This window comes from Chlamydomonas reinhardtii, chromosome 1, assembly GCF_000002595.2.
Source record: "Chlamydomonas reinhardtii strain CC-503 cw92 mt+ chromosome 1, whole genome shotgun sequence".
NCBI classification, from domain to species: domain Eukaryota; kingdom Viridiplantae; phylum Chlorophyta; class Chlorophyceae; order Chlamydomonadales; family Chlamydomonadaceae; genus Chlamydomonas; species Chlamydomonas reinhardtii.
Genome location: NC_057004.1, coordinates 5,713,077 through 5,740,461, shown reverse-complemented (window position 1 = coordinate 5,740,461; position 27,385 = coordinate 5,713,077). Strand labels below are relative to the sequence as shown.

General features: G+C 63.5%; 6 protein-coding genes across 7 annotated transcripts; 1 reads left to right on the top strand and 5 right to left on the bottom strand.

The window, feature by feature from the left end:
• Positions 1-2: 2 nt before the first annotated feature.
• On the bottom strand, positions 3-3,674 carry CHLRE_01g040950v5 (uncharacterized protein). The gene is made up of 10 exons (XM_043058801.1): positions 3,174-3,674; positions 2,787-3,050; positions 2,265-2,618; positions 1,950-2,102; positions 1,630-1,770; positions 1,344-1,508; positions 947-1,145; positions 583-760; positions 156-402; positions 3-90 (listed from the first exon to the last, which is right to left on the bottom strand). The coding sequence occupies exons 1-10, from the start codon at positions 3,633-3,635 to the stop codon at positions 58-60; spliced, it is 2,196 nt and encodes a 731-aa protein (XP_042928715.1). The 5' UTR covers positions 3,636-3,674; the 3' UTR covers positions 3-57.
• Positions 3,675-3,792: 118 nt separating this feature from the next.
• CHLRE_01g040900v5 (uncharacterized protein) lies at positions 3,793-5,704 on the bottom strand. Its single transcript, XM_043058800.1, has 4 exons — positions 5,529-5,704; positions 5,304-5,401; positions 5,048-5,083; positions 3,793-4,660 (listed from the first exon to the last, which is right to left on the bottom strand). The coding sequence occupies exons 1-4, from the start codon at positions 5,629-5,631 to the stop codon at positions 4,490-4,492; spliced, it is 408 nt and encodes a 135-aa protein (XP_042928714.1). The 5' UTR covers positions 5,632-5,704; the 3' UTR covers positions 3,793-4,489.
• Positions 5,705-5,804: 100 nt separating this feature from the next.
• CHLRE_01g040850v5 (uncharacterized protein) lies at positions 5,805-19,504 on the top strand. 2 transcript variants are annotated; one of them, XM_043058798.1, is made up of 25 exons: positions 5,805-6,210; positions 6,488-6,764; positions 6,985-7,185; positions 7,621-7,761; positions 8,041-8,208; positions 8,506-8,600; positions 8,831-8,941; positions 9,205-9,340; positions 9,545-9,598; positions 9,782-9,841; positions 10,122-10,568; positions 10,900-11,085; positions 11,440-11,844; positions 12,137-12,292; positions 12,590-12,685; positions 12,838-14,154; positions 14,373-14,468; positions 14,675-14,803; positions 15,100-15,565; positions 15,921-15,971; positions 16,156-16,356; positions 16,677-16,780; positions 17,136-17,309; positions 17,617-17,751; positions 18,082-19,504. In XM_043058798.1, exons 1-25 carry the CDS (start codon positions 6,053-6,055, stop codon positions 18,784-18,786), a joined length of 6,069 nt encoding a protein of 2,022 aa, XP_042928713.1. In that variant the 5' UTR covers positions 5,805-6,052; the 3' UTR covers positions 18,787-19,504. The 2 variants fall into 2 exon arrangements, with proteins under 2 accessions (XP_042928713.1, XP_042928712.1); XM_043058799.1 differs by lacking the exon at positions 15,921-15,971.
• An 8-nt stretch (positions 19,505-19,512) lies between these two features.
• Positions 19,513-21,734, bottom strand: CHLRE_01g040801v5 (uncharacterized protein). The gene has a single exon (XM_043058797.1). It carries the CDS (start codon positions 21,009-21,011, stop codon positions 20,253-20,255), a length of 759 nt encoding a protein of 252 aa, XP_042928711.1. The 5' UTR covers positions 21,012-21,734; the 3' UTR covers positions 19,513-20,252.
• A 48-nt stretch (positions 21,735-21,782) lies between these two features.
• CHLRE_01g040750v5 (uncharacterized protein) lies at positions 21,783-25,454 on the bottom strand. Its single transcript, XM_043058796.1, has one exon. It carries the CDS (start codon positions 24,655-24,657, stop codon positions 23,848-23,850), a length of 810 nt encoding a protein of 269 aa, XP_042928710.1. The 5' UTR covers positions 24,658-25,454; the 3' UTR covers positions 21,783-23,847.
• Positions 25,455-25,502: 48 nt separating this feature from the next.
• Positions 25,503-27,374, bottom strand: CHLRE_01g040701v5 (uncharacterized protein). Its single transcript, XM_043058795.1, has 4 exons — positions 27,168-27,374; positions 27,017-27,101; positions 26,842-26,960; positions 25,503-26,758 (listed from the first exon to the last, which is right to left on the bottom strand). Exons 3-4 carry the CDS (start codon positions 26,956-26,958, stop codon positions 26,660-26,662), a joined length of 216 nt encoding a protein of 71 aa, XP_042928709.1. The 5' UTR covers positions 26,959-26,960; positions 27,017-27,101; positions 27,168-27,374; the 3' UTR covers positions 25,503-26,659.
• Between the last annotated feature and the right edge of the window lie 11 nt (positions 27,375-27,385).

The window sequence follows — 27,385 nt, the reverse complement described above, 5'->3', positions numbered from 1 at the left end:
GCACGCACATACAAGCGAGGGCAGGGCAGGCGTGCACGCAACTGAGCATGCAAGGCTTCATTGCAGTGAGCCCCAGCCCAACCGCCTCCCCTAGGCCACACCAGACCACCTGATCCCCGCAAAGACCACCTAATCATTGCTTGCCGCCGGCGCACCTGCAGGTCGCACACCAGCTTCCTCCCCGCGGTGCAGTCCCACGTGAAGTGCGAAAACGCCTGCGGCACGTCCTCAGTACGGGCCGCACCACCGCCGCCCGCGGCATTGTTTGTGGCCTCCCGCCCCTTCTCGTCCTCCTCCTCGTCCTCCTCGTCCTCCACAATCGCGCCCAGCTGGTTGTTGTTGCGGCTGTGCGCGCCGGCGGCACCCGTGCGCCCCGCCGCCACACCGCCTGCGTTGTTGTTCCTGCCGACACACAGGCATACACACAGATTCCTTCAGATTGCCTCTCTTTGATGAATCGTACCGCAGCATGTCGCCGAGCAAGGCGTTGAAAGCAACGTTGCTATCGCCATGCGACGACAAGTGCAGCTACAGTTCGCAGACCTTGCACGAAGGCACCGCCTCATCAGTCGTTTCACTCACCACTTGGTGAACTTGCCCTCCAGCTCCTCCTCCACCAGGACCTCCATGACGCCGCCAGAGCCGTACGAGTAGTAGCCGTCAGCGATCTTGTACACGTAGCAGGGCAGGAAGTGCACCTGCCAGGCGGGGCCGCCCCGCAGGCGCCGGTTGAACAGCGACGCCAGCTCAGCCGCCTCGCCTGGGGCAGGCGCGTTGGAGGGAGGGGAGGGAGGGGTGGTTGTTGTGAGGACCGGGAAGAGAGGTCCGGACAGACACGCAAGGCAAGCTCCGCAGACTGTACAAGACACAATGCGCCGTATGGCAGCGCTTGCGTGTACCCGAATCAACAAACAAGCATTGTTCCGCCGCATTCCGTACCACGCACCCTGTGTGCGGCAGAACGTGCGGTGGAACTTGGGGTCGTGCACGCGCTCCTGGTGCCGGGTCTGCTTGGCCACCAGCCGCGGCCCTATGGCGTAGGCGGTGGCGCCGCCGTCCACCGACACCACCTCGGTGCACTGGAACACCACGCGCTCCGCACCCTCACTGAACAGGCGGCGGGCGTGCGCCACGCCCCACTCCACCTGCATAGCAGCATGATGCGGGCCGGACCTTCTATGCAATGCTGTGTGTTGGCAGCGTGGACATGACAACCCCTCTTCACGTGTTCAGCACAACATATTCTCTACCGACGCGTCACTAGACTGCACATGCTGACGGGAGCCCGCACAAGCAACCCAGTCCACCCACCGCCCACGCAAGGCATGTGTGCCCACGCACACCTCGGGGAACTGCTCTCGCATGATGCGCACACGGGCGGTGTCCAGGAAGGGCACCGGCACCAGGTCGCGTGTGTCGCGGTCGTACTGGCACTTGGACACGAACTTGCGGCCCACGTAGATGTCAAATATGAGGCCGTTGCTGAGCAGCTGGTGCTCCTCGTACTCCTGGTGGGGAAAGTTGGTTGCATACTGAGAATGGATGCAAACAATAACCGGTATCCTGGAAAGAACGGGGTTGCATTGGCATCTTGAGTATTGGTGCCACGCGCCCTGCACGCTTTCCCACCTGCCGCTGACCCTTTGCACGCAGGTCCGTCCGCAGCGTGAGGCCTGGGCCGGCCCCGCCCGCCTCGGTGCGCAATGTGGTGAGGCTGCTGGTGAGGGAGGTGAAGGCGGTGCGCAGGCAGTGCGCGGACAGGCCAAGCTTCTGCAGGTGCGCCCAGGGGGCAGAGGCACAGGCCGGGAGGCATTGAACAGTGGAAAGGTGGAGGCCCCGGAAACACCCTATGGACCCTTGAACCCCATGTGCACACACAACACTCCGGCGTGGGTCCTACCATCATTGTTGTGCCCTGCAACATACGTTACACACGCATGCGCACGCACCTGGAATGAGCCCCGCGGCAGCACTTGGCTCATGGCCTGCAGCACCGCAAAGTCCTCCGCCGCCGGCCCGAAGGCCACGGTGTTGACGGACACGCGGTCGCGGCCCAGCAGGTCGCCCATAGCACGGATGCGGGCCAGGCAGTCCGAGTGCGCCTGAGGCGGGTGGGTCTCACGATCAGGGCGACAAGGCGTGCATGGGGTGGAAGCCCAGACTCGCACACAACAAACGGTCGTGCATGACCAAAGCATGGTTACACATGGCTATGCCCTTGAACCGGCTAGCCAAGCCGGTGAGCCGTTGCTTCTGTCACGCACCGTGCGCTTCACCACCGCCCGGCAGCCTTTGGAACGGCACTCGATGAGCCGCGGCTTGCCCTGGGCCGTGCACCCTGCGGTCGGGTCGGCCTGCCACACGTAGTTGCCGTGGGGGCAGGCCATCTGAACATGGTCGCTGGGCGCCCCATCGCTGAGGAAGACCATGAACAGCTGCTTCGGCGCCGACGCGTCCTCGCGCATCAGCTCAAGGGCCGCATTCAGCGCCGGCAGGTAGTTGCCGTGCGAGCGCGCGTAGGACCTGCCGCAGCCCTTCAGGTACTGCAGCAACTTGGCGTCAGGCGCACGGCGGCGCAGCACCACCTCCGCCTCATCTTGCATCTGGATGAGAGAAATCTGTGTCGTGTGTACGGCATGGCGGCGCGTGTGGGCGGCGCGTTATCCTGATGGGGCGAACGCATGAGGCCACGGCTTGAGGCTGATTGTACAGGCCCCAGCCCGCCCTGTCGTCCTCGCGCAAACAAATGACTGCGTTCTACCACCCCATACCCCACACTCCCTCACCTCCATCCTGCTGCCACCCGCCACCCGCAGCTGCGGCTCCACGAGGTCACGTGCCAGGCAGTCGTACACCGCGGCCGTACGGCTGCCGTACCCGGGCACGTCGTCCTTGCGCATGGAGCCGCTGTGGTCAACCACCACAATCACGTGCGCCGTACCACAAGCACCGCCGCCGCCGCCTACGGCTGGCGGCACGTCCGGCGCGTCATTCAGTCGCCAGCTGGTGATCTCGTGTCGGCTGTGCTGGTCCGTAATGTACACCACACCCTGTTACGTTGCCAACATCGGTGCGGAACGCACAGCATAGATGGGGTCACGCGACATACCGCAGGGTGACGAAGGGCCGGTGCCAGGCCTGACTGAAGCTGCCTCCGCCTCACTGCGCCTCACCTTGTGTGTGTACCTCCAGCGGACCGAGCCGTCCCGGCCCGGGTTGGCGCGCTCCCTGCGCCCGTGCTTGACCGCCTCCTGCAGCTCCCGCCGCTCGATGCCGCGCTGCTCGCGGCGCTCACGACCGTGTGTGTGGGAGATGAGCGTCACGGCGGAGGTGTTTAGTGGCTGCTGGGAGGTGGAGGCCGGCGCCGTTGCAGTAGGGCGCCCAGCTGGAGGCGTGAAACTGGCGAGACCCGACCCGGGAGCCGACGAGCGAGCGCCCAGCTCATGATAGGACGGCTGGTACTGCTGGTATGGCCGGTGTGTACCGGCGCTGGAGACTTTTGCATAATAACTTTGCCCAACATTAGATGTGGGCGCTGGCCTGGGCGCGTAGTCGCGCAGCCAGTCATCATGGCCCGAGCCGCGGTCGCTGTCAGCAAGTCCGAAGGCCTGGAAAAGCCTTTGAATCCACCCCATGCCAATGCAATGTGCTTGTAAGTCAATGTCGGCTTGTACAGTATGCCAGAGACTCAGGCATCGCAGAGGCGCGTTGTTTGGTACGCACCCGTGATGACCCGTGAATGGCCCCAGCGTCCCCTTTTCCCGCCCGCCAAGCGCATTCTTACTCATCTGGTTGCTACTTATTTTACATTTTATTTTTAGTCTTCTCGCTGCTTATTATAGCATTTAATGGCTCCCGTCCAGTTCACGGGGACCCGACACTCGCCCAGTCGAAACCTTAATATATCCCTGGCGCTACGAGCCGTGTCGAGCCCCGCTGAACAGCCAACGGCCGCCCCGGCGGTTGGGTTCACACCTGCTGAGCGTTTGCGAATTGGAATTCCATCACCTTGCCAGTGTCACCTTGCCAGCCACCACTTTAAGCCTTACCCCGGCGTATTTATAGTGCACGCAAGCTTATTATCCATACTGCGAAGGGCCCGCGTACCCTTGCTGCCGCTACACTTTGCGCGGGCAACAGAACAGTGATTGTCGCTAACCCACGACGCCACCACCGTCACAGACGAGCATGCATGTCTTCACCCTAAAACTCAAATCCAATACACACCGTAAGTGAAAGACCCGGGCCTAAGGCTTCGGCGATGCCTGGACCGCGTGCGTGCCCAAACGTCACATACCGCACGACTGCCGCTAACCCAGCACAGCTAGTACCGACCGCCCGCCTCGTCTCACAGCACCTGCATGCCTATCGCGTCACATCCCGCGCCACGTCAGTCACGCGACGCCGCAACCACCAGCAGCCACGTGCCGGGCAACCTTATCACTAACCCCCGCAGCTGCATGCCTCGTGACGACCCCTGCCGCCACTGCTACCGGGAGATGGCATTGCTGTGCGGCCGCGTCATTTCCAGGTCCCGCTGCGCCTCGCCCCCTCCGCCGGCGCTGCCGCCACTGCTGCCGGCGTCGCCCGCCCCGCCTGTCCGGGCTGTTGCGTCGTCCTCCAGACCCGCGCCTTCCTCCATATTCCGCCGCACCAGGTTCTGCGGAGGGGCGTGCACCAGGTGAACAGAGGTTGGGGTCATGACCGTGGAAACTCAAGGCGTGTGTGTGAGTGCGTGTGTGTATGTGTGTGTGTGTGTGTGTGTGTGTGTGTGTGTGTGAGAAAAAAACAACAAAACGAAGCCCGCCCAAGTGTGTGTGTGTGTGTGTGTGTGGATGGTCAGTGTGGCCAGCAGCGCTGGGCGCGTGTGCGAGCGGTTGGTCCAGCAGTCAGGAGCTGCTTCGCGTATTTGCGATGGGGCAGCCGTGGGGAGCAGCCCCGGTGGATGGGCACGAGTCGGGGTGGCAAAGAGGAACCCCCCCCTTACATAGCAGGCCCATGTTGCTTGGCACCTTCGCAGTGCGACACAAGAAACCCACACGCGCACCTCTGATTTCAGCCGTCGCTGTAGCTCACGCTCCTCCTGCAAATTGATAAAGAGGTTGTTGCTGGCTTATGGGCGGGGATCGTCCAAGCTACGACCCAGCAGCCTCGGGGTGAAGTGTGGCAGCGACCGGACACCGGTCTTTATGTACAGGCCGCCCCGGCACTCAGCCTGCCCGAGCCAACCATAGCCCGCATCATTACAGGTGAGCAGTGCTCCCAAGTTACACAGCACCTCGGCTGGGTGAAAGCGGGCTTACCTCCGCCTTCTGTAGCTGGTACTCCGCAACTGCCCACTGGTAGGGCGAGTTGTCAAGGCCTATGAGCCACCCCGCCCACTTGTCAAAGCAAGCCCAGGCTGCGTCAAGCGCGCCAAGGGGGAGGCAAAAGCAAAAACCCTCACTCCGTCAGCGCGGTGCTAGGGCTCATGGCGCGTGAGCGCGTCTAGGGTCCCTCTCACCCAAGGAGAGAAAGCCCGGAGTTACCTGCATGTAGCCGCACTGCTATCGACCATCCAAAATTGCTCCAGGTGCGGGACTCGCTTGTCGACGCAGCTGGCGTGGAGCTGCTTGTGCTGGGACCGTCCATAGTTGCCTTAGTCTGGGAGTGTAGCAGTAACTACAAAGCACTATCTTGTAGCAGGCAGAGCGCAGAAGTCGGCTGTCAAACGAAAGGAAGCCCGGTCGCTCATGCCGCGACTCGATCATTTGGATTGCGCTTCTCTCCAAGCTTTCAGCCTATATTCATAATACTGCATGTAGATTCCTCGTCACTTGTGGCTATATCGAGCTGCCTTTTGTACCTTCGACAATACTCGGACCGCAATTTGCACACGCGCGCCTTCGCAGCGCAATTCATTCTCTACTCGAAATGTGGTCTACGTGATATATAATTGCTGGCTGCCGATATGGCGCGCGTGCTCGTCGGAGTGCCATTTCTTCTGCTTTTGCTTGGAGTGTGCTCCGCGCAAACCAACATCACTGCCAATGGCACAAAGACGAATAACACAATGACAAGCCCGGGCACAACGACTGGCACATCGGGCAGCACCACAACCAGCGGCACGTCGACTTCCGGGGTCGCCATAAACGGCCCCACCACCGGCGTGCCAGGGAACAACTCGATCTATGATTGCAAGTCAACGGAACCTCCGCTCGTCAACCTTGGGTGCGTGGTTCTCTATAGTCTATCGCAAGGGGCCGGGCGCAGGTTGTCGAGGGGCCGTGGGCAGGTTGTCGACGGGCACCTGTGAACTCGGGTCGTGCATGGCGCGCTGCCAAGCGGGTACGCATTGCCTCTCGTTCATGTATAAAAGTGTCGCGTTACACGAGGCCGCGCCATCATGGCTCCCCGCCCCAATGCACTCGCTGTGATATGGACACACAGCGTGCCAAACCCACCTTCCTGACTTCGTCCCGTGCCCTCCCCTGCCTTGCATCTGCAGCAACCTGACGAGAGGCTTCACGGTCGTGAACACGGATTTCCGCAACTGCAACGGCGGCACTGCGGTCATCCTCAGCTCCGAACTGTCATCTGGGCTGCAAGTCACGTTCATAAACTGCCGCTTTTACAACCTGGTCAACCCGGTCGTGCCACCGGACACAGAGTATGAAAAGATGATGGGCGGCGCGCTGCGCGTGCTGGGCTCAGTGGAGCTGCGGCTCGTGAACTGCAGCTTCTACAACAACCAGGCCGTGTGGGCGGCAGCGATCTACGCACGGGTACGTGCTGGTGTGTCAGCTCTGTTGAGGCGCCCTGCTGGGCCTGCAGAGGCGCGAGGCACGGACTGGGCTCTTTAGATCCTTTCCGCAATTCAAAACATGGCATGGGATGGGCGATGGTGGTGATGGGGACCTGGAGGACCGGGGGTTTCTGGCTTGACGCCTCCCCCTTCTTCGCACCCACTTCTGTTTCCCGCTCCCTCCCTCCTCTGCTCTCCAGACCGGCAACCCCGGCCCCAGCGGCTCGCTGACGCTGCAAAGCACCACTTTCTACAACAATAAGGGGCAGGGCGCGGTGCTGGTGGACGACGGCGCCGTGGGCAGCTGGTCCGACGTGGTGTTCCGGGAGAACTTCGGCGGCTCGGCGCTGCACGTGCGCGCAATGCGAGTGTCGGGCAGCACGGCCGCGGGCATCACCAATGTGGGTGCGGGCGAGGATGGGCGGAGCGGTGGTTTGGGGGCAAATGGGTGACGTGGGAGGTGGAGGCGGCGGGGGTGATGTGAACGGTGCGGGCGGTGTGGGTGACGTGGGCGTGGGGGCTTGGTAGGAAGTGAATGGGCGCATGGGAGTATGAAATGGAGTCGGCGGGGGTGTTACAAGAGCACACCGAAGGATACACGCAAAGACTCTCCATGCGAGGCAGCAACGTGACGGCATGCGGTGGTTACCTGGCGTGCGTGTGCGTACGTGTGTGTGTGTGTGTGTGTGTGTATATGTGTGTGCCAGTAAGGCGTTCTACCGGCGTGGGCCCGGTCTCTGGTTGCCTATAGAGCTGAACGGGATGGGATGGGACGGAGTTTGTCGGTGGCCCGCGCCCTGTGCTTGACGCTCCATGCGCACCACATTGCCCTGCAGACGACCTTCGTAAACAACACTGCCACTGACGGCAACACGTTCGGCTCCGAGTCGGACCTGGGTCGCTGCGGCGCAGGCATGTACGTGGAGAGCGTAGCCTCCGCGCTCACCTTTGACAACCTCAACTTCACCAGCAACACCGTGAGTCCCGGAACGCTAGGGGGGAAGGGGCCGGGACCGCATTTGCAGGTGCAGGCGGGCCAAATGTCCGGCTCTATGGCTGGTCACCGGGCGTATGGTAGGTCCGATCTCCGTGCTCCAGTGTAGAAAGGGTGTACTGTTAGCAGCATCAATCCTACCGCGTACGGTAAGCGTCACACCAAATCCGTGCATGTGACCCCCCATCCGACCGCTTGCCTTCCTGCCCGCCGCCCGCCCGCCCGCCCGCCCGCCCGCCTTCATTGCCCTTTACTTCTGCAGGCGCTCAAGTGCGGCGGCGCCATTGCGGTGACCAACGTGGACGACCTGGTCCTTGTCAACAGCGTCTTCAGCAGCAACAGAGCCAACGTGACCGGCGGGGCCATCTGGGCGGAGAGCTCAACCGTCACCGCGAATGTTGTCACGTTCACAGGCAACTCGGCGCAGCAGGTGCGTGCGGTGTTCGCTGGCGATGCACATGTGATGATAGCTGGGGCTGTGGGCCTGTGGGGTGTGCCATTGGGCGTCGTGATCGGCAGCCGGGTACGCTACATACCACATCACATTGCCTAACATGGCGTGGGCGGCCCAGAGCGCACAGGTTTTACTTTGGTCCATCTCGGCCCACCCCCACACCTGCCGTGCCATGACGCGCTGTGCTTTGCGCATCTCAATGCGCCTGTACATGGTGCGTGCGTTCCTAAGCATAAGAGGGTCGATACGTATGTACACGTGGGCGGCGCACAGGGCGGCGCCGTCACCGGGGGCATCTCCACTGTGCTGCGGGTGAACCAGGCCGTGCTCCGGGAGAACAGCGCCGACCGCTTCGGCGGCGCCATCAGGTGTGTTCGAGCGCACCAAGGAGCGTAAGGCATGTGTTTGTTTGGTGTGCACGCATCTCTTCTGCGCTCTAACCCTCAGGGGCCACCCTGCCCGCCCATCAAGCCAGAGTCCGCTTCCCCAAGCGGACCCATCCTTGCAATCCCCCAAGCCACACACTCCTACTCTTGACCCCTCCCTCCCCTGTCTCCCCTGTCTCCCCACTCCCTACCGCCCCTCCTTCTGACCACAGCGCCTACAGCGGCGCCTCGCTGTACGTGGACACCAGCCGCTTCATCCGCAACAGCGCGCAGTACGCGGGCGCGGTGGAGTGCTGGTCGTGTCCCAAGGTCGTCATCAACAGGTGCGCGCAGGGGAGAGAGGGGCGGGCAGAGGTGTGTGTGCCTCGCTCTGCGTCCGTTCGTTGCCTCCCTCCTCTTCCCGTGTGTCCGTTCGCCCGGTCTGGGGATCTGGATTGCTGCGGTAGAGGGGCAGGGCAACCTAGTGGCCTGTGCACTCACCTTCACACCCTCCTTGATTCTCACCGTCGCGCCCTCCCAGCCTCCGTGCACTGCCCTGGCCAACATCGGCCTGCCGCGTGTGTCATTCCTGCCCCCCCCCCCGCAGCTGCACCTTCCAGTCCAACTCCGCCCGCCAGTCCGCCGGCGCGCTGTCGCTGTACGGCGCCACCTCAGCCCTGACCCTGGCCGCCAACACCTTCGTCAACAACACCGCCGCCACCCGGGCGTCCGTCACCACCAAGGTAGGGGCGGGTGGGGGCGGTGGAGAGCAGGGGTAAGGGGGGCGTCTTGACGGGTGGATGTGGTAGAAGTTTGATCGTGCGGAGTGGCTCGAAACATCGTTGGGACAGACCAGCGAGCATTCCTAGCCCATTCTGGAGTTATGCCGTGCCTGCCTGACGGCCCCGCCGCTGCTCCCGTGCAACTGCTACTGCCCCTCCTCGCAGCACTGCTTCCGCGACGGCAACGGCCAGGGCGGCGCGCTTTGCGTGTCGCTGCAGGTGTGTATGTGTATTCGCCTGTGTTTATACACAAGGAAAGCAGGCTGCGTGTGTGCCTGCCGCTGAGTGCCCGTCTCAACAAATGCCAGGCGCGCAAAGCTCCATGCATGTACGTACCGTATGCGCATGCCGGTGAACCACGGACCGGCGCCCCGCCGCCGCCGCCTCCCACCCCGCCCGCAGGCCAACGTGGACCTGGTGAACAACACCTTTGTCAACAACCGGGCCACTTCCGGCGGCGCGGTGAGTCAGAGGCCACAGCAGCCACGTGCGCGAGCGACTGGCCAGCCACAATGGCCGCAGCCGCCTCTCGCAACTGGCAATCACATCTTCCTGTGCTTTGACGGGCCTGTGCGGAGGCGCTTGCTCTCGGCCCCTCCCGATGGCCCTGCCTGTTTAGGGTCTTCGGTCTGGGTTACCATGGGAATCGGAAACGGCTGACCCCCTCACCGCCCCCATCCCACCCCACACTGATCTGCCCTTGCCGCGCAACCCACCCCGCCCCACCCTGTGCACACCGTAGATCTACGCCTCCCGGCAGTGTGAAGTGCTGGTGGACGACGACACGTGCCAGAGCTCCTCCGTACGGCTGTTCGCCTCCAACGACTTCGCAACCAACCGAGCGGTTGGCGGCGGCGGCGCCGCCGTCTATGCCGTTGACATTGACACGCTGTCCCTTGCATGCCCGGGCTCAACCGCCGCCAACTTGACGGTAGGCGGCGACATCCCTGAAACGTACGACAACACCGGCTGCGCGGGCTGGTCGGGCAACAACACGGTTGAGCAGGGCGGTTACGGAGCTGCGATGGCGACGGGGTTTGCGGGGCTGCGGACTGGAGACACCACCAACACAACCGCGCTGCAGCAGTTCACAAGCAACGACCTGCTGCCGGTCACCTTTGAGATGTACGACGCCTTCAGCGCCACAATCCGGAGCGGCAGCTACGACGCCAACGGCACAACCGTCACGGTGCGGCGGCCGCTGTGGGGTGGCGGCACGAGATGGCGGGGCTGATGTAGTGCTGGCTCGGGTGAAGAGTGGGGTGGGCCAGCCGGTAGGAAGGAGGCCTGGGGCAGGGTGGTGGTGGTGGGGTGCAGCAGCCGTCGTTACGTCGTAACACATTTTCTGTACCACCCGGACTTCGCGCAAGCTCCAACACCCCACCCCGGGTGCTGTCTACGTCGCTACTCTTCTCTCATTCTCTGTACCAATCCTTGCAACCCCGCCCCGCCTCCACCCCCTTGCCTCCTCCAACACCCCACTCCGCCCCGCCGCGGCCCCGCCTCCCATCGCCCCTCAGGTGGTTGTCAACAACGCCAGCGACGCCTTGAGCGGCACCAGCACCAACACCACGGCCCTGGGCCTGGCGTCCTTCTCCGCGCTGCGCCTGCGCGCCGCGCCCGGCCCCTACAACCTGACCGCCACGGGTCTGCCCAGCAGCGCCACCGACGCCAGCGACTATGAGCCGGCCCGGGTGGTCGTCACGGTGAGGCGGAGGCGGCGGGATGCGGGGGTTGTAGATACCAGCCCTGTGCAAAAGGGCAAGTAGGAGAGCGTGGCCTATGCCTGGGGGAAGGCGGGGTAGGCAGGGGAGGCGAGGCGTGTGAGGAGGTGGAGTGAGGGCCGACGCAAGCACTTGCACGGCTCGTTTTGCCGAGCCGTCTGCCGGCGACATGATGAAGCAAACGCGTCTGTCTTCAAAACAGGACAACGCCCGCTCTGTAGAACCCCGAAGCGCGTCGGCTGTCTCCCGTTGCACGCCACCCGTATTGTGCGGCACGCTTTACCCTGACTCGCTGCACGATCACCCGCTGGGCTCTGGTGATTCCATCCAATGCAGATCCGCGCCTGCTCCCTGGGTGAGGTGATTGACAGCGGTGGCACCGCCTGCCGCGTGTGCAAGGGCACCGTGTACTACAGCTTCCGGCCCTCCAACGCCGAGTGCGACATCTGCCCCAGCAACGCCTACTGCCTCAACGGCGTGGACACGTCGGCATCCTCCTCCGACACCACCACCAACTCCACCACCGACTCCTCGACCAGCAGTAGTAGCATCAGCAACAGCAGTAGCAGCAGCAACGATACCGCCACCACTACCAGCAGCAGCAACAGCAGCAGCAGCAACAGCAGCGGTAGCAGGCGGCGTCGCCAGCTGAGCAGCACGGACCAGAAGTACACGGGCAAGGGCAACGGCTACTTGGTGCCGATGGAGGGCTACTGGCACAGCTCGCCTTTCTCGCCGCAGGTGTGTGGGAATGAGGGGTGGGTGGGGGTAACACTGGTGCGGGAGGAACAGAGGGAGAGAGGGTTATGTGCCCGAGACCAATGAATTAGGTCCCAAGAGTCGAGGAATCGTCTGAGGGGCTCTGAAATCAGTGCTCAGGGAATTGGAGCGGAGTGTTGGAGGCCCTCGTGATGCACGCACGCAACCCTCGGCATCCGGTCCTTTCCCTTACAACCATGATTCTTCCAATGATAAGGCTGCCTCGACAGTCTGCCCGCCACTGACGCCGCCGCCACCCCGGCTGCCCCTGCAGATGAGCAAGTGCCCCACCTTCTCCGCCTGCGACTACACCGACCGCGCCGCCGCCATCGGCGCCTTCCAGACAACGCAGCTGTCGGCGCGCGACGCCAACCTGCCCGTGCCCTCCGACAGCGCCATCGCCAACATCAGCTACTACTGGTCGCTGCAGGTGTGTGTGTGTGTGTGTGTGTGTGTGTGTGTGTGTGTGTGTGTGTGTGTGTGTGTGTGTGTGTGTGTGTGTGTGTGTGTGTGTGTGTGTGTGTGGTGTTGGGGTGGGGTGGGGATGGGTTGGGTAGTTCATTCCAGCCCAAAGTAAATCATGGGTGGCATCTGGGCAGAGGTGGGGCAGCGGCGGTGATGTAGTTAGTACTGTACTGTACGGCTTTGAGCGGTCAACACGTCCTCACGACCCCATGCGCCCCGTGCCGCCTGCCCGCCGCGCCCCTTCACCCACCCGCCCCTGCAGTGCTCCGCGGGCTACATCGGCACGCTGTGCGCGCAGTGCGACACGCCAGGCTACGGCCTGCGCAGCAGCGGGCTTTGCACCAAGTGCCCCCCACAGGTGCGCCCGGCGTGTGCGGGGCTATCGGGGCGCTGTCGAGGTGCTGTATAGGTTGCCAGCAGCGCACCGTAGAAAGGAGCTGTCCTATCAATTCGTAGCGACCGAACGCCGCATCAACGTGTTTCCACAACTACACAACCATCTTGTCGCAGGGCCTGAACACGCTCTACTACTGCCTCAGCTACCTGCTCACCATTGGGCTGCTGGTGTGGACCATCCGCTCCACACTCACCCGCTCGCTGGGCGAAGCGCGCGCCGCCCTCAAGGTGCAGCGCCGCACTCGCAGCCTGCGCCGCCAGGCCAGCGCGGACGCGGAGGACCTACACCATGACGGGGGCGATGATGGCGAGGGGGCAGAGGAGGGCGAGGAGGAGGAGGTCCGTGCGGGCGGGCGGCCGGTGGCGGAGGGCGGCGTCTGCAGTACGCGTTCAGGGGGCGGCAGCGGGCACAGCAGCAGGCGCAGCGGGCACAACAGCAGTCGCGGCGGGCAGGGCGTGCTGGAGCGCGCAGCGGCGCAGGCGGCGGCGCAGCTCGAGTCGGGGGCGGCGCGGGGCGAGGATGACGGCGGCAGCGGCGGGGACGACGGCCGGCGGGACGACGACGTGCGCGGCGTGCCCAAGCGAGAGGGCTCGGTGGCGGGGATGCTGCCGCCGGCGGCGCTGCCGGGCCGGTCGCGTGTGCCGCGCTCCGTGCGCGCGCGGGAAAGCCGGCTGGGCGGGGGCTCAGCTGCTGCGCCTGTTGGGGGTGGGGCGGTAGCTGTGGCCGGGGCGGGGGCAGGGACGGGGCCCGGCGTTCTGCCTGACAGTGGCGTGTCAGAGGACCCCACGTCAGGCTCGGACGGCGAGGGCGCGTCGGGCCATGGCGTACAGTCGCGGCACCGGCTCTCGCGCATGTCGCGCGGCGAGGGCGGCGGCGCCGCCGCCGCCGCCGCCGCCGCAGGCACATCTGGGCGCAGTGCCGGCACCGCGCCCTTTGGCGGCCCCATCGCCGAAGGCGTGGAGGCCGGCGACGGCGACGGCGCCGCGCCGCCCAGCAGCGGCAACGGTGAGCTGTGGGGGCTGCGGAAGCGCGTGCCAAAGGACAACCGCGGCGGATGGCGGCGTGTGGACACGGATGCGGTGGTGGTCAGCTCCGGCGACTGGGCCGACAGGCAGCGCGGCGACGCGGACGAGGACGATGAGGAGGATGACGAGGACTGGGAGCTGGACGAAGCCAAGGGCCGCTCAGGCGGCTCCCGCACCGCCAAGGACGCCAAGGGAGGCGGCGCTGGTGCCGGCGGCGAAGGGGCGGACGGCAAGGCCGGGACGGGGCACGCTGCTGGCGGCCTAGGGGACATGATGGGGGCGGGCGCGGACAGGATGCGCTGGGCGGCGGCGGCGCTGCGGCGGCGGCAGCGGCGGCTCAAGGCGCGGCTCAAGGCGGACGAGTCGCAGCGTGAGGAGAAGCCGCCTCACACCATTGTGCTCAAGGTGCGGTGGTGGTGGGGTCTTGGGGAGGAGGCATGGAGGCGAGGGGCTAGTGAAGGCAAGCTGGGAGGATGTGGCGGCGCCAACCATGCCCTGAGTCTCATTACTGGTACTCCCAGCGCGCCAGTGGTCGTACGGTATTCGTGCTACCTGGGTTTGCCTACCCCACTGCCTCCCACTGCCCCCCTCCCCTCTTCCCCCTCTCCCCTCCCCCCCCCCAGATCCTGGTCAACTACCTGCAGGTGACCACTGTGGCTCGGGACCTGGACCTGGAGTACCCGGCCCTGGTGGAGCGCATCTTCAACATAGGCTCGCAGGTGCGCGCGCGTGCGCTGTGCGTGGGTGCTGCGTTCACGCATGTGCGGCGTAGCTGTGCGCTTGTGCGTGCCTGTGCGTGCGCGTTTACCGTATGTGTCCGTGACTGCTTGAGTATGCTGGCATAGAATCCTGCTGTACGGTACCTCCTGCCACGCCTCCGCTGACCAGCGCCACGCCTGCCTGCCCCGCCCCCTCACACACGCAGGCCTCCTCCGCGGTGTCCACGTTCGTGTCTCTGGACTGCTCCCTGCCCGACAACGGACTGTCCAAAGCCATTCAGCGCACCCTTATAAATGTCTGCCTGCCCGGCATCTTCGTACTGCTGTCCGTGCCGGTGAGACGGGCCGGACTGACTGGGGCTGCAGGAACGGGTTGCGGGGCAAGGCGCAAGGAGGTGAGGGGGCTGGGGTATGGATGTGGTGCGGGCCGGCTGGGCGGGGTGGACCCCATGCCAGGGTAAGCAGGCAGGCATGTGTCAGCAGTCAAGCGGCTGGCATCCACTGCACTGCGTGTGCGCACTTGAGACCGCACTTGAGACGCTGCGTCAAGATGGATTGCTTGAGGAGAAGCTGCTGACAGCCAGCCCACCAAAGTACCAACCAATGATTCCGTTTCTTCGGCAAACCGCAGATGTGGATGCTGCTGTTCCTCTTCGCGGCGCGCAGCGGCCGCAAGACCGCAGCCGCGACCGACCCTGCCGCCGCCGCCGGCCCGCCGGCCGAGAGCAAGGACGGCCCACTGCTCAACGGCACCGCCCCCAGCCACTTGCCCAAGGGGCACGATAGCCACACTGACGACGGCGGCGACGACCTCGCTTCTGCGAAAGAAGCCGCGAAAGCCGAGTCTGCCGCCGCCGCCTCATCCAAGCTTGGGACGTCCACGGCGGCGGCGGTCTCTGACAAGGACGGCGGCGGCGACGGGCTGCACGGCGGCCCGGTGCGCTTCCGGCCCTACTTCGCCACACGTATGGCGGTGACTCTCATCGCCGTCATTTTCTACTTCTACCCCAGCGTCACGGACGAGATTTTATCGGTGCTGCAGTGCAAGGAGGTGGACGCCGGCACAGGCGCGTACGCCGAGTACAGCCGAGCGATGGGTGAGTGAGGCGGGGCCCGGGGCGGGGGAGCAAGCAGGGCGCGTACATGTGGGGAAGGCTTGAAACGGCGTCCACCGATGAACGGCCGCTGCGCGCCATCTCCCCTCTTATGACCTAACCTCACGCGCTATCAGGCCCTCGCGCGCCTCCACTACCATACCCATGCCTACGCCTGGCCCTACCACCCTCCTCACTCCCCTTGGCACCCACCCACACGTCCACATACAACCCCCACACCCACACCCTCCCACACACACACACACACACACACACACACACACACACACTGCCATTCACATGCCCGTGACACTTCCTCGCTGCCGCCCTATGCCCATGCTTCCACCTTTGCCTATAGGTGAGCTCGACTACGACCAGCGGGCGGGAATCCGGGAATTAGGCGTGCTGGGTAAACGTTGTGTAGCGCGCCCAGGGTGCGGAGCATGGACGCATACAGGTGCATCGCGGGGTCAGGCCGAATGGTCGCCCGTGGGGTTCCAGGCTTATCGCCACACTCACACACACACACACACACACACACACACACACACACACACACACACACACACACACACACACACACCACGCCGCAGGCATGTACTGGGAGCAGGACTACGGGCTGCGCTGCTTCCGCGACAGCCACCTGGTACTGGCGCTGGTGGTGGCCATCCCGGGCGTGGTGCTGTTCTGCGTGGGCGTGCCGGTGGCCTCCGCAGCCTTCCTGCGCCGCAACGCGCTGCGGGGGCGGCTCAACGAGCGCAAGTTCAGCGACCGATACGGGTTCCTGTACGAGGGTAGGTTGGGTGCTGAGGCGGGAGGAAGGGCTGGAAGGGAGGATGTAGCAGAGGAAGGGAAGGAAGGGAGAATGCCCGCAGGCCGGGCCAATGTCGGTTGCGGAAGGAAGGTGCAACGTAGCCGCGCGCAAAGCCTGCTGGCATGCAAGGGCTGGCTGACAGTGCCTGGGGCCGCATTCGTTCACCGTGGCAAAATAAATGCGCTCATCGGGTCACCTGCCTTCTCCTTCGCCTGCCTGTACCTCCGCGCCTGTACCTCCGCGCCTGCTGCGCCTCCCCACCTGCCTCTGCGCCTACACGCCCGCGCCTGCCGCACACAGACTACCGGCGCAGCTACTACTACTGGGAGAGCGTCATCATGCTCCGCAAGCTGTGTGCGGTGGGGCTGCTCATCCTGACCAGCAGCCAGGATGACATCATACAGGTGGGAGCGCGCGCGCGAGCGAGCGTGTGTGTGGCGCGAGAGGCATTTGGCGTCTGGCGTTGTGTTGTGAGGGGTCTATGGTGCGCTGCATGCTGAGGGCGCGGGCGGGGCCGGGGCCGGGGCCGGCGGTTTAGGGGCTGGGTTGTTTCCGCCGATCCCCAGAGGGGGATGTTAAGCGGGCCAGCGAATGCAGGCGAGGCAGAGCCGCCCGGCGAATGGGCAGCTCAAGCCGCAAGGACCTGTTGTATGCGTGGTCCCTCAGCATCATCAACAGCGCGTGACTAGCGCCCATCGCCTACTCCGCCACGCACACCACAACCTGCAACCCCACCGCCCGCTCGTGTTTGCCTCGCAGGTGCTGTCGGTGCTAGGCGTGGTGGTGGCGGCGCTGACGGCTCAGGTGATGTGCAAGCCGTACGTGTACGAGCGCTTCAACAAGCTGGAGCGCGCCAGCCTGGTCGCCACGTCGCTCATCCTCTACCTCTGCTGCTTCTTCCTGGTTACCAACCTGTCCGATACGGCACGCGAGGTGCGGCTGGTGGTGGGGCGGGAGGCGCTGGCTGGGGAATCTGTTAGGGACAGGGGCAGCGCCCTGCACCACCTCACCCCGCCAGCGGGTGTGCCTAGCGCCTGGCCTGGCGCAAACCGTGGTCGACATCCTCAGGCCACCTCAACGCACCTGGAGGAAGCACCGTGATGTGCTGTGAAGCACCGTTTGCATTCCCCACCCCCTACACTTCTCTGTACCAATCCTTGCAACCCCCTCCTCTCTTGCTCGCCTTACCCTCCACTCTCCGCAACCCGCCCAACCCCCCTCGACCCTTCTTCCGCCGCAGGTGCTGTCTGTGATCATCGCCATCATCAACGTGGGCATGCTGGTGTGGTTTGGCTACTGCCTGGCGGTGGAGGCGTGGAGGTACGCCGTGAGGGTGCTGGACGCGGACGGAGACGGCAAGGTCACCAAGGGAGAGGTGAGCACGCGGCGCGGCGCTGGCCCACCAGGAGCTGGGGGCTGCTCAGGGCTGCTGGCGGCTGGCGGGGGGCTGCTGGGGGCTGCTGGGGCGATGATACTGGCGGCTGGCGGGCTGGGGGGCTGCTGGCGATTGGGAGCTGGCGGCTGCCTGGGGTTGCAGCCGCCAGCGCGGACGACACGCCCAATCGCCGTTCCTGCCGTGGATGACCGTCGTCCACAAACCCAGTGGCACGTGGCGCGACACATGTTCCAGCAGAATACCGAAGTCTTTGCCTTCTTGTCCTGCTGCGTCTGCTGAAGCTGCTGCTGTTGCCGCTCCGCGCTGCAGGTGCGCATGTTCCTGGCGCAGACGCTGGGCGCGCCGCTGGCCAAGCTGGTCAGCTGGCTGGCGCACCCCACGGCCAAGAAGCTCACCAAAGCCCAGACCGCCAAGCGGAGCAGCGGGGCTGTAGCAGGGACAGGGGCAGAGACAGGAGCCGCAGCAGGAGCAGGGGCAGGGCCAGGAGGGGCCGCGGAGTCAGGCGCTGCAGACGGCGCTGTGGCGGGCGGCCCCGGGGTGTCTGCGCCGGCTTCGCCGCTGCGGCAGGCCCTGCTGCCGCCGTCGCACCCGCCGCACCCGCCACGTGGCGGCGGCATCCACGGCTCCGGGGCGCCAGTCAGCGAGAGCTTGGTGGCGGCGTTTGAAGCGGAGGACTGCGATGACGCTGGCCCGAGGACCGCAGCGGCGGCGGCGGGGCTGCCTCCTCGGGGGCCGGCAACCGCTGCGCCGCCGCCTGCCAGGCACTTTAGCGGCAGCAAGGGAAGCAGCAGCCGCGTCAGCGGCGACGGGCGGGGCGGCGGCGCGGCAGCGTCAGTGGCGCCGGTTGTGCCCATGTCGCCGCCAGGGGCTCTGCCCGGCTCGCCGCTTGCGTCTGCCAGCAGTGGCAGCAGCAGTGAGGGCCTGCAGCGGGCTCGGCTCAGCGGCAGCGGCAACAGCAGTGGCACAATGGATGGACTGCCGGGCGGGCCCCGCAGTGGCGCCAGCCTGGGTTAGAGTGGTGCTGCAGCTAAGGCTGGTTCTTTATATCCGCCGCGCACGACACAGTTGTGTCGCGGTAAGCGGCGTCCGCCGTCTGCACGCGCTGCAAGCAAGCATGATTCTGGGCTATACTTGCTGGTCTGGGTTGACTGGGATTAACCAACATGCATGCATGGATGGGAAGGAGGTAGGAGCCAGAATCGGGTTTGGGCGGAAGGGTGTCAATTGGCAGCAGCTACGAGCTGCTGCTGCTACGACAATAAAGCGATGCTCCCATGCATCAGCACGGTGCAATGTGATGTTGCCTTTTGGCTTCGCACGGAGCGGTGTGCGATGGCTAGTGCACGACCGATAGTGTGCGACGCTGAAACGTGCGTTGCGCGTGTGCCTTATCATCATGAACCCCGGCATTTCCCCTTCACTGCATATCGCATGACATGCGGATGTTTCACTTGTATGTGATACACATATTCTTTGTATTGGGCTCGTAATTGGTTGGTGATAGCTCCCACCATTGCATAGTCGGTGTATTTGATGCAAGCGGCTATGTTGATGCCTTGTCTGTATGCACCCCTGATGCGGTGTGGGCCAGTATAAGGCCATGACATATTGCTTTGGGACTTAAATGTTGCGCAGCAGCGAAGTGCACGCCCGCCGCCCGCGGTCATTAGAGCACCGGCGCATTGGACCACGGTATTGGACCTCGGCTCCTTTATCAACAACTTAGTGTCGTGCTGCCCGATGCGTGCATACCCTACGCCAGGGGGGACGCGACCGGAGTCTCGCGTCGTCAACCCTCGTCAGCAGATGTAGCCACATACGGTAGCTCCTCCACCCAGACACACGCATTGCCGCTTTGTACGGCTCCACGGGCTGCCTTCAACAGCTGCCTTCACCAGCCAAGCTCAGAATGCCCGCCCCAGGTATCTCCTCGTCCACATAGCCAGACGGTGGTAATCACGCACCCTGCACCAAGTTATCTACCAGCCGCGCCGTCGGTTAGCGAGAATTCCTGCCTTGGATGGAAACGAAACCGCAACAGCATTCCGCAACACACATGCACACACATACACACACATACACACACGTGCATACCCCAGCAGCTTGTAGTGCAGCCCAGCGCACTCGCAAGTGTTTAACCCGCGTAAACCCCAATGCACACTGCCTCAAACCTGCCTCAACCGCCGCCGGGGTTGTGGCTCCGCCGCTCCTTGAGGCCAACACCGCTCAACATTGCGGGTTGCAAGCTATGGACCCCGCAGGTGCAACGCAGCCTACCTTATCAAACCTCAACCTGCCCACGACTACACACGACCCCAGCGCACTCAGGCCCCGGCACCTCGCGCGCCTGGAACTGGTCAGCGCTTCTGGGACCGAGCCGGCGACGGCAGCGCTGTGAGCCGACTGCTGCTTGGACTGGGCGACGGCCCGGCGGAGCCCCCACCACCGCCGGCTGCTGCCGCCGGTGCCGCCAGGGACGCCTATGACGCCACCCGGTGGCTCCTGTGCCCAATCTCGAAGCTGACAGTCATGGAGCCGCCCGGGCCGCCCTCCAGCCCCGACTCCGCTGGATTCGAGGCTTCTGCCGCGCCCATGCCTACGCCGCTGCACTCTGCCAGGTCCGGCACGTTGGCGTGGAACACGACACGCGAGTGCTCCCCCACCATGAAGCTCTGGCCACCGCCGGTACCCGGCGCATAGCCTGGGCTCCTCAGGCTCCTATCCACCACGTCACCGTGCGGGTGTGAGGGGTCCAGTCCGCCCCCCGCAGCCCCTGGGCTTGGAACCAGGTTGTAGGTCGACTGCGGGCTGAAGGAGGAGGTGAGGTGTGGCTGCTGCGCGTACGAAGACGGCCCGTCGCGCGATACGCCTGCTTGCGGTGTCCCCGGCGACATGAGCCCGATGCTTGCGCTCGTGCCCGTGTGGCTCAGGCTGTTGCCCGGGCCGTAGCCGCTGCTGCCGACCGCAGCACTTGTCCCCGGTCTCGCACTCTCGCGCCACTCGTGCCCCGTCCTCCCCCGCGTCGCAGCTGCACGCTGCCTGATGGGCCCGCTGTGGGTGCGCCAATGAACTCCGCCGCGGAGGCGCGTAACGTGTCTGCGTGCACGTTGTGCCCGGCGCTGTTGAAGAAGTTGAAGAGCTGCCCGTCGGTGAGGCGGCGAGGGAAAAGCATCGGCGCGCGCGGGCAGTTGCCTGTGGTTGGCGTGCCCCGGCCCCCGCAGGGGGCGCGGCGCACCCATACGTTTCAGAAAGGGGGGGCCCCTGTCAAGTTGGTAAACACACGTTCCCGCCCCCCGCCGACTGCACACAGCCATTATTTAAGCCATCCATTACACGAAGCTGTTGTACACAAGGTAGAAGAGGCCCAAGCGACAAAGTTCCGATACCCGACTGGAGTCAGGGAACCTCGATCGAGAAAGTAACTGAGGCTAAACCATATTTCGCGCACTCTAACGCATGCCTCAAGAAAGACAACTTTTAGGCCGATTTCATCGCAAGGGCTGGCGCTGACCCAAATTAATTATCAGATATGTAGATGGCTTCAATATAAGCACTCATATACCTATTAGAGGCTTCGTGGGCGCGCGAGCTGCGAGCGCAAGCTGCTATCCTTATTAGTGCCGTGCTGGCTGCCCCACAACGTGAGACCTATGAAGCTGAGACTCTGTTATTATTATATTTGCAAAACGTGTAAGGCTGAACGGTTTCGCCGCAAGGGCGAACTTGAACTTACGTCGCGACGTCCAACCGTCCAACTTCCAATGCACAGCCCCGACCCCCCAGCAGCGGCACCCAGATCACATTTTACTTATAGTGGAGTCTGTATCTCGCGGTGGGGTACGGTATGACGGGTTGTGTGCGGGGGGGGGGGGGCAGGGTGCGGGGCCGAGCTGCGGGCACGCGGGGGGAAGTCCGCGCGCGCCCTCGCAATTTCACAGAGCGTTGGCCCAGCAATTAATATTACATAAATACGTACGTATTTAGAAGCTGCGCGGGCGAAAACGAGCGATTTTGCGTCCGTTGGATCCCATTTCCCCAGACTCCAATTCCCCGCCCCCGCCCCCGCCCCCGACCCGGTCACCGGTCCAGGAGGTTGTGTGCACGCCAGCATCCGCAGTACCTTTGGTCCAACGTTTGTTACGACTCTGGCACTCAGATTATACTCAGACTATAGTCGCCACTTCTACCCCAGCCTCCTCTCGTGCTTGGCATTTGAACACTGCACATTGCGTCCCCTGTCACTTGACTCCCTAGGGGCACGCTCCATGGATCGCATGGCGGTCCGCTAGTGCTGCTCCCACTTCGCCCCCTCCCCAAGACCAGTAAGTGCCCAAACACTCAGTGTCACGCCATAACGCGTGATAACGCATTCCTGACGTGCCCTGGCTGATGTGGTGCTGCGTGGCTCACTGCCCCTTGCTGAGCGCACAGACTAATTTAGGTTGACGAGATATCGATTCTGGTAAGACCTCTTGTTGGTTAAACGCGTATTACCACCGGCCGTGTATAGGCGCAGCGGGGTTCTGTCTGTGAAATCGCTAACCAGCAAGCCGTACCAGAGAGCTCGAGACAGAACAAGTCATCTCGAGCTGGTGACCACACAAACAACGGCGCCCCAAGGGGGAATCGCCTCATCCGGATACGCAAATCCTTAGCCGCGTCATAACGGCATCTACAAACTGCGTTCCAACGTACTTCACACTTGTAAAGCACAACAAAGTAAGGCTAGCAATGACTCAGCCTTTTACCGTCCGGGGCCCGGGAGGCACCCGTTCCGCACTGACACTGCCCTAAACCCGACAGCCGCAACAACCCTAACCCTGACGTTAGGCAGCTTTACCGGCACTATCCCTCGCCGTGTCCGGTCACACGAGCTGGCGTGACAGCTGTCACGCCATAACGCGTGATAACGCATTCCTGACGTGCCCTGGCTGATGTCCCCCCCCCAGCCGCAGCACGGTAATGGGTTGTGGTCTGGTATGCAGGCGGGCACACTGAAACAAGAGGCGCACATGGTAGCAGTGCTGCTCAAGCAGCAACACACACAGACTCATACGCAGGGTTGCCAGACGTCGCGCTGGTTATAAACCCGTACCTCTTCACCATCTTTGCTAGGTAGACTAGCCACAAACATGTCTCATGCGATGCAATGATGAACCCTCCGTCGGCATGATGCAGGAGCAGCCGAGCAAGGCAGGTGTGCTGGCAGCGGCAATGCTATCGTAAGGCAAGCGTGCAAGGAATGCTGAAGTTCCTAACACACGCGCCTGGTCAAGACATGCATTCCCAACTACAGGCTCAGCCTCAAACCACACATTCATCTGCACCCCATCACCATTGAGCACGCTGCCGCCACAGGAGCACGCAGCTGCTGTGGACACGCTGCCGCCACAGGGGCGCACAGCTGAAGACTCGAACACGCTGCCGCCACGGGGGCGAGCAGCCGAAGGCGCCGCCGCCACGAGGGCAAGCAGCTGAAGACACGCTGCCGCCACGAGGGCGAGCAGCTGAAGGCACCGCCGCCACGAGGGCGCGCGGTTGAAGCTGGGCTGCTGCCATGAGGGCGCGCAGCTGGAAGCACCGCCCGCCTGAGAGGCACGCGGCTGCTGATAGGCTGCCGCCACGGGGGCGCGCAGCTGAAGACACGCTGCCGCCACGAGGGCGAGCAGCTGAAGACACCGCCGCCACGAGGGCGAGCAGCTGAAGGCGCCGCCGCCACGAGGGCAAGCAGCTGAAGACACGCTGCCGCCACGAGGGCGAGCAGCTGAAGGCGCCGCCGCCACGAGGGCAAGCAGCTGAAGACACGCTGCCGCCACAGGGGCGAGCAGCTGAAGGCACCGCTGCGACGAGGGCGCGCGGATGAAGACACGCTGCCGCCCCGAGGGCGCGCAGCGGAAAGCACCGCCGCCCGAGGGGCACGCAGCGCTGAAGCTAGGCTGCCGCCACGAGGGCGCGCAGCTGAAGACACGCTGCCGCCACAGGGGCGAGCAGCTGAAGGCACCGCAGCGACGAGGGCGCGCGGCTGAAGACACCGCCGCCCGAGGGCACGCGGCGCTGATCCTCGATGCGCCATGACTACTTCTGCAGCGCGCGGGAGACCTTGGCGCGGTCGCTGGGTCCGAGCGCGCGAATGGCCTGCAGCAGCGCCTGCATTTCCATGGACTCTGAGGAGCTGCTGGGCCCAGCGCCGGTGCTGCTGGCGGGCATGGTGCCGCCGGTGCTGCTGGCGGACACGGCCCCGCCAATGCGCCGCTGGTAGGACTGCTCCCGCCGGTAGTTGTCCCAGGCGATGTCGGCGTCCTTGGCGATGTCGGAGATGCGGCCGTACCAGTCGGTGACGGCGATGATGTCCCAGCGGTTCTTGACGTTGGGCACGATCTTGCGGTGCAGCTTGTGCACGAAGTCCATCGCGAACTTGTCCGGAGGCATGGCGTGCAGGTGCGGCTCACACTGCCGCATGTCGGCAAGCAGCTGGGAGGGAGTCTTGTCCTCGGTCTGCTGCAGCCCGTTGTAGCGGTCCTCGTAGAAGCTGGCACGGTCCAGGGCGAAGTGGTCGTGCAGCAGCTTGATGTAGAAGTCGATCACGTGGTGACCGCACATGGGAGCCGGCTGCTGGCCCTGCTGCGCCGGGTTGGCCGCCTGGTGGTGGGCCAGCGCACGCGCCTGGAGCGTGGGACGCTCCTTGGCCCACCAGAAGTGGTAGGCAGTGTTGGCGTCGGGTCCACTGTCGATGATGCGGAGCGCCTCGCTGACAGGGACGGCCTCATACGCGCAGTTGCCGTGGTACTTGCGCGTGCCGTTGAGCTGCTCCTTCAGGTGCTTGGACAGCGGCGGGACCGACTGATGGTCCCAGGGGTCCATGGGCTTGAACAGCAGCTTGCTCATGGTGTGCTCGTTGGAGTCGGAGAAGTTGTTGCAGCACCGAGGGCGCTAGCGGTGGCAACGGCGCGGCCACTGGGAGCGGCGGCGCTGCGGCAAGAGGAGGTGGTGCGGCGACAGGAGGCGGAGGCGCTTGACCGGTAGACTGGCGTGCGCCGGCTGTCGGTGCCTGAACCGGAACGCTCGCTGTCGCTACTGTTGCCGAAGATTGGCTTGGAGCGCGGGGCCGAGGGCCCTGCCTGCACCGCAGCTGTTAAGGCCAGGCGCTGTTGAAGCACTGCTGCTTGTCAGCCAATAGTGATGAGTGACCGAGGGTCACACTGAAGACGCTCGCGCGCAGCTGGTGTCGTGGTGAGCCCGAGGGGCTGCTGGACTGATGCCGCGGTGGCGAGATGACTTGGCTTCGCCGTGCCCGTGAGACGGGGAGCGAGCGCGAGGGACGGTCGCAAGGCGACTGGGCTGGAGCAGCTCTTGGTCCGCTCGGCTCACTGCACGGGAAATAAAGCGGTGTCGCGTAGAAATCAGGTTAGTGTACAGCTCGGAAGAAACAAGTCGTGATGGCCAATCACGCTGCTCGGTCCCAAAACTGCCGCAGTTCGCCCGAGACTCTCGTGACCCAGAGCAGAAATTGTGGACTGTCTTGTAGTACGTAAGTGGGCCCTTGACTACCAAGACGTCGGTGAGGCAGGAAGTAGCTGGCAGGAACTTGACCCTGAGAGGGCCCGGCGCTCGCCGCAGCTAAACCTTGACGCAAGCGCAGGATGTGATCCTGGCTTAACTCCCAGTAGCTAGGCTGTGAGCCCTGAGCTGGCGTAGAGAGCGCGCGCGGCTTGGCCGCTCAGAAATCGATGTAGGGCAGGTTAACGGGCCGCCGACGGCTCCGTTGTTCTGTCTCGAGCTGGTGCTGCGTGGCTCACTGCCCCTTGCTGAGCGCACAGACTAATTTAGGTTGACGAGATATCGATTCTGGTAAGACCTCTTGTTGGTTAAACGCGTATTACCACCGGCCGTGTATAGGCGCAGCGGGGTTCTGTCTGTGAAATCGCTAACCAGCAAGCCGTACCAGAGAGCTCGAGACAGAACAAGTCGTCTCGAGCTGGTGACCACACAAACAACGGCGCCCCAAGGGGGAATCGCCTCATCCGGATACGCAAATCCTTAGCCGCGTCATAACGGCATCTACAAACTGCGTTCCAACGTACTTCACACTTGTAAAGCACAACAAAGTAAGGCTAGCAATGACTCAGCCTTTTACCGTCCGGGGCCCGGGAGGCACCCGTTCCGCACTGACACTGCCCTAAACCCGACAGCCGCAACAACCCTAACCCTGACGTTAGGCAGCTTTCCCGGCACTATCCCTCGCCGTGTCCGGTCACACGAGCTGGCGTGACATCAGTGCGGCAAACACCCAGACTGCTAACCAACATGCATTCACCGTTATAAGCCTAAAATATCAAGGTCAGCAACCATTTAGCATTGTAGCGAAAGTGGCCCACTAACTAAATGTAAAGTCTCGACTGGAAAAGGCCCATTCCTTCGGGGACCGATCCGTGCTGGGACACAGTGGGGGGTCCCAAACTTCCGAAAATTGCAGCGCTTGGTGTCAATACCTATTTGTTTAGCAAAACTATATACATGTTTGAATCTTTCATCGCGAAACGTGGCTTCCTTAGCACTTGCGCATGTTGAACCCCCCGTTGTCATCAACCTGCGCCTATACCTTGCACTTGTCCATCATTGCAGGGAATGGTCCCCCTGCCTTAAACAGTGTCCCATTCTCTGGGGTTTGACACGCTCTCGGTGACTCTAAGTTCTGACAACTTTCAACGCCCTTCAAACCTCACAATAAAGCCAAAGTGCAGGCAAACGCCCCGACCGCCGCGTCCTCCACCAGCACCACGCACAGCATGGTGCCGCGCACAGCTACAAGGCCATGTGGCTGTGTGTCACATGTGACAGGTGAGTTGCCCGACCGCCGAGCCTTGCGAGTATCGAGCGCCTCAGGCGTTTAAGCCGAACGCAGCGACTTGGCCGCGACCTCGCGCTCGCCAGCCAGGTAAACGACGAGCAGCATGATGGCCATCAGCAGACCTGCCATCATGGCATACTGCAATTTTCACATGAAAGCACGTTGTCAGTGGATCGGTGATGATGTGTATCCTGCACTTTGAAGTGCAGAGTCCAGCCTACCTTCCGCGCTGTCCAGAGAATCGCTGCCTGCTGCGCTTTAGCCCTTTCCTGCACAAGACGACGACGCTCATGCAGCTCCCTCAAGGGGTCCAGCGATCCAAGCGGCGCATCCGCCATGCCTGCGCACAGTTGCCCTAAATCAACCTGGACAAGCAAAATACGTCTCCTGACCCACCTTGCAGTAAGCAACCACGCCGCTTTCCGGCAGAGATGCTGTAGCCGGCACGCCTAGCGGTAGCGGGTCCAACAGCGACCTCAATCTGGGGAAACACCAAGCACGGTCAGCAACCTTCTTCGGGCAAGCGAGCTCTTGCAAGAGCGCTTGCCTACAATCTCGCAGATTCCGTGACGGCTGGGCTAAGCAAGCCCGTCTCAAGCAGAGGCACCAGACTGCGCGTGAGCTTTTTTCGAACTCTTTGATGTTAAGCTTTCATCGTAAAACTGCAATGTCGGTAACGTATTCTAAAAGTTGCCCCTGGCTTTCGAACCGCGGCGGATCTGCAGGCCCATTTACCGACTCGAGGTCATTTCCGTGCATCGGAAG